The sequence below is a fragment of the Cryptotermes secundus genome, unplaced genomic scaffold (assembly GCF_002891405.2).
Source record: "Cryptotermes secundus unplaced genomic scaffold, Csec_1.0 scaffold317, whole genome shotgun sequence".
Classification (NCBI taxonomy): Eukaryota; Metazoa; Arthropoda; class Insecta; order Blattodea; family Kalotermitidae; genus Cryptotermes; species Cryptotermes secundus.
This window is the reverse complement of record NW_019742557.1, coordinates 138,115-142,450: the sequence shown is the minus strand read 5'-3', so window position 1 is coordinate 142,450 and position 4,336 is coordinate 138,115. Positions and strand designations below refer to the sequence as shown.

The 4,336-nt window shown below is 43.2% G+C and overlaps 1 protein-coding gene across 1 annotated transcript in view; it reads right to left on the bottom strand.

Annotated features, from left to right (window-relative positions):
* The window catches only part of LOC111873343 (echinoderm microtubule-associated protein-like CG42247), a 65,630-nt gene that overhangs the window by 19,738 nt on the left and 41,556 nt on the right, over positions 1–4,336 (bottom strand). The window contains 1 exon segment of the mRNA XM_033755060.1: positions 660–797. Coding sequence (XP_033610951.1) covers positions 660–797 — 138 coding nt within the window.

The window sequence follows — 4,336 nt, the reverse complement described above, 5'->3', positions numbered from 1 at the left end:
GGCCGGCGCGTAAGGCTGACAACCTTACCGTCATCTTTGAGCCGATTGTCTAGAAAATGTGGGACCCTCAACATCTCACAATCCTATGAGCCTTCACGGCCTGTTACAGGGATAGCTTTACTTTACTTTTATCCCGAACATTATCTGTGGAAGAATATTTCAGGCGTTGGCTGTCTTTTCCCCCTCCTCTCGCTCCCACTTCGGAGCACAGGGATGATTTTCAGTTTCGTAATCATTCTACAGACGGTAGGACTCCTTGGACGGATGATCAGCTCGTCGCAAGGCCACTACGTACACAAACGACAACACAAACACAGAATACACGCATACACACACCAAACATCCATGACTTATGTGGGATTCGAACCCACGATCCATACTTCTGCGCGAGAGAAGACAGTGCATTCCTTAGACAGCTCGGCCACCGTGACCGGCGGAGTTGGCTGTAGTGGTTAACTTATGAGTCTAGTATTTCCTAGGTCACGTGTTTGATTTGCAAATGTTACCACTGATACTGAAATTAAAGAAAGAATAATATAATATCAGTCACTAGTCAATCAGACAATAGACATTAATCACTCTACTTTAAAATGTTCAGGGACACAATGGAGGCTAAAAGAGCAGTTTAAATTAAATGTTATTGTGGACATGGAACGAACCGGTTTTATGATATCAGTTCTCTCGAAGAATCCGTCCTTACGACGCGTCCAGAACGTGAGATGTCCCTTTCCGTGTGTGATAAGTAGATTGTCGTCCAGAGGGTGAAAAGCTGCACCAGTCAGATCATCCTGCAGGGTCTGCAACACAGTAAAACACTCAATACACGCTGTCTTTATTTATTCTTGGTTAAATTAGCAGCGCTTTGAACAGCATCAAATGAAGAGTGTGAACAACGAGTAACGAATTTGAAGAGATGTGGAAAGAAGCATCTTTGTCTACGTGGATTTTATAGGCGCGTCATCATCAGGGTTTTTTTTTACACCTGTCTCAACTTCATCTCTAAATCCTCAAACCGGTACGTCTTGAAATACTTGTCAAAGTGTAAAATGGCATGAGAATAAATTCGAGGGGAAACCCACTATTTTCACACGAGAGATATATTAAAAGTGCGGAAGGAAGGTTTTCTGGCTTAATTTAAAGCATGATCCAGGATTTGAATGGACGGAGAAAAGACAGCCACGAAAACGTTGTTCTCATGACTTGCGCATATTTCAACCCGGTACTTCCCGAATACAAAATAAGAACGCGAACATGGTCGGTTCCTTGCTGTTACACTTTATACGCTCCGCCGTTTGAGTGGGAAAACTCTACAAATGAATTCCGCTTTATTTTTATTATTATTGATGCTAATTTCTTGCTGACTGACAACCTCACCGCCATCTATGAGCCGATTTTCCTAGAAAATGTGGGGACCCTAGACGTCTCACAACCCTATGGGCCTTCACGGCCTGTTAACAGGGATAGTTTTACCTTTACTTTCGTGTTCAGGCGGCCTGAGGAACAACGCTTTCCTGCATGCGTTCCATTTGGCGAAAGATCGCCTAATACGATACGAATTGAAGGAAGTCTTGTAAGTGATCCAATGACGGAATGTGAATCTTCCATTTTCAGAGAGTAAGGAGGAAGAACGGATTTATTATTATTATTCCAATTACTTAAATGGCTGGTGAGTAATTGTTTCGGACGTAACTCATTAATAACCATTTTCATTTTATCGATTACTTGTTTACCTATATACATCATTATAGATTTGTTACTTGTTTTTAATACAATCCTTGCAAAATATGTGGTAATTTACATTATTAGATTGTGTTATCCGACCTGCTCGTATACTGCACTTCACTGTAATCGCTCTAATAAGCTGCTGACAAATGAGCGGCAGAAGGATGTAGTGAAATTGATAAAGCGAATGAACTAGCACGCAGCAAGAGTTAGTGTATTTTATGTACTTAGTAAAGCAATACGAGAAGAAAGCGAGAAAACGCGTGCTGCACAGTCACATATATACAGTATCTGTTGACTGTAATTTTACTAAGGTACATTTTGTTACTACTAGTAATAATAGAGAGGTAAAACCATCCCTGTAACAAACCGTGAAGGCCCCACATCTTTGTGAGACGTCGTGGCTCCTACATTTTCTAGACAATCGGCTCCCAGATGACAGTGAGGTTGTCAGCATTATGCTCCGGCCACCCTTTACCCCCCAGGAAGATTCCTGGTACTCATTTCTGTTAGAGGCTAAGTCGAACCCAGGCCCACATTGCGGCTGGAAAAATTAGGTAAATTGAAATAAATCCAATGACCTCATCGGGAAAAGAACTCGCGATATTCCGGCTTGTATGTGTGTAAGGGGTGGGCCATAAAATTCGGCCCTCGCACTGCGACCTTCAATGATCTATTGTGCTTCCCCTTTGGATTAACCGTTTATTAATCCTACACTTCGAATGAAATGCAGGACTTTATTGATCTTTCGGCTTGAAACTTAGTGCCTCTACCAACTACGCTACCGCTGCCCCAGTAGTAGTAGTAGTAGTAGTAGTAGTAGTAGTAGTTCAGTTCAATCCAATTCTGTAATTTATTTATATATGTATATTTAACACCCCAAAGGCCAATGATGACGATGATTGAGGGCGTTCGGATTAATAATTGGTTTATGAAAGAAGAAGTAGGGGAATGAAGGGAACTGCTTAATGATGAATATCATATAATTCGCAGTTTTTGCGAGATGTTATTAAGGCGGCCAAACAGTGGAGGAGAGCATGGGTGGAACGCACAGAAGTGGCAAGAAAAGTCTGCAAGAGTTTCGTTGGAAATCCTGAAGGAAAGAGATAACGTGGGAGACCTAGGCCTAGATGAGAGACTAATATAAAAAATATATCTTAAAGAAGTGAGGTAGGAGAATCCTACCGCGACATAGCTCAAGCAGTTAGTCGCTGGGTTCCCATCGCGGCGGCCCGGGTTCGATCCCGGGTCTGGTCAAGTGGGATTTGTGGTGGACAAAGTGGCGCTGGGGTAGGTTTTCTCCGAGTACTTCGGGTTCACCTGCCAATCTTTATTCCACCAATTGCTCCACAATCAACCTCACCTATCATCTGTGGTTGGTAAAATAGGTCAGAAGTGGCCGCAGCACAAGGGACTTACTCCCACCCCCACTAGCAATATATTCCAGAAGATACGAATAGAACTCTCCTTAATATTTTGCCTGCTTGGAGTTATTAACTGTAGATGACGCAATCGAGACACGCTCGTGATTTACGTGCAACGCACGGCAGTTTGGCTCCTTGCCGGGGAATCCCAGTAATGTATTCGCCTCATTGATGCGTGACTGAATGTTAACTGCATCACCTTGCCCTCTTTAGCGGAAACTCGTGGCCGCAGTCAGGTAACCAGACTGAAAATGATCATTGGCCTTGATGCATTCGTATTATCATGTGATGCATAGTTTGGTTAATTGACCCACAAAAACAAGATTTCTGAGCTGTTATTTGTGATTTTTCTTTCACAATTGACCTTCATGATCACTTGTTGCAGGTACAAATATATTAATGCGAACCTAATTAACGACATGACCGCCTCAGTGGTCTAGTGGTCAGAGTCCCTGGCTACAGATCCAGAGGACTCGGGTGCGATTCCCGGCTCTACCGGATTTTCTGAGAAGTAGTTGGTGTAGAACGGGGTCCACTCAGCCTCGTGAGGATAACTGAGGAGCTATTTCAAGGAAACAGAGGCTCCGGTGTAGAAAACCGAGATAAACGACCGTGGGGATCCGTTGCGCTGACCACATGACACCCTCTATCCGCAAAAGTTGGCACTAACTTCTCCGACAAGCGGCGATCATTCGATCGGTATAGTTCGCTTGCGGACTACAGGCCACGGAGGTCATTAACGGTATAAATGCATCACTGCAAAAGATCCATAACTGCGTAATTTCTGAAGCTGACGAACAGTTTACAGTTAACCCTGAATACAGGCGTGAAATGCTTTCTTTAAATTTAATTAAATATACACAATACCAAAAAATATTTCAAATAAAGTTTCAGATCTTCAGGAGACAGACGTTTTATTTCGTACAGGTACCGACTTTTCTTTCCTTATTTATTTTTTGCGGCATCTACAGTCTGCAGGTGAATTTGATATGGAGACACGCGGTAGCACAGTTTTTTGAGGCATTATGCTACAAGCCGGAATGTCGCGGGTTCGATTCCCGGTGAGGTCATTGCGATTCTCAATTGATCTCATCCTTCCAGCCTCACTATGGCACTGGGGTCGACTCAGCCTCTAACAGAAATGAATACCAGTAATCTTTCTGGGGCTTAAGGGAGGCCGGCGCATAAGA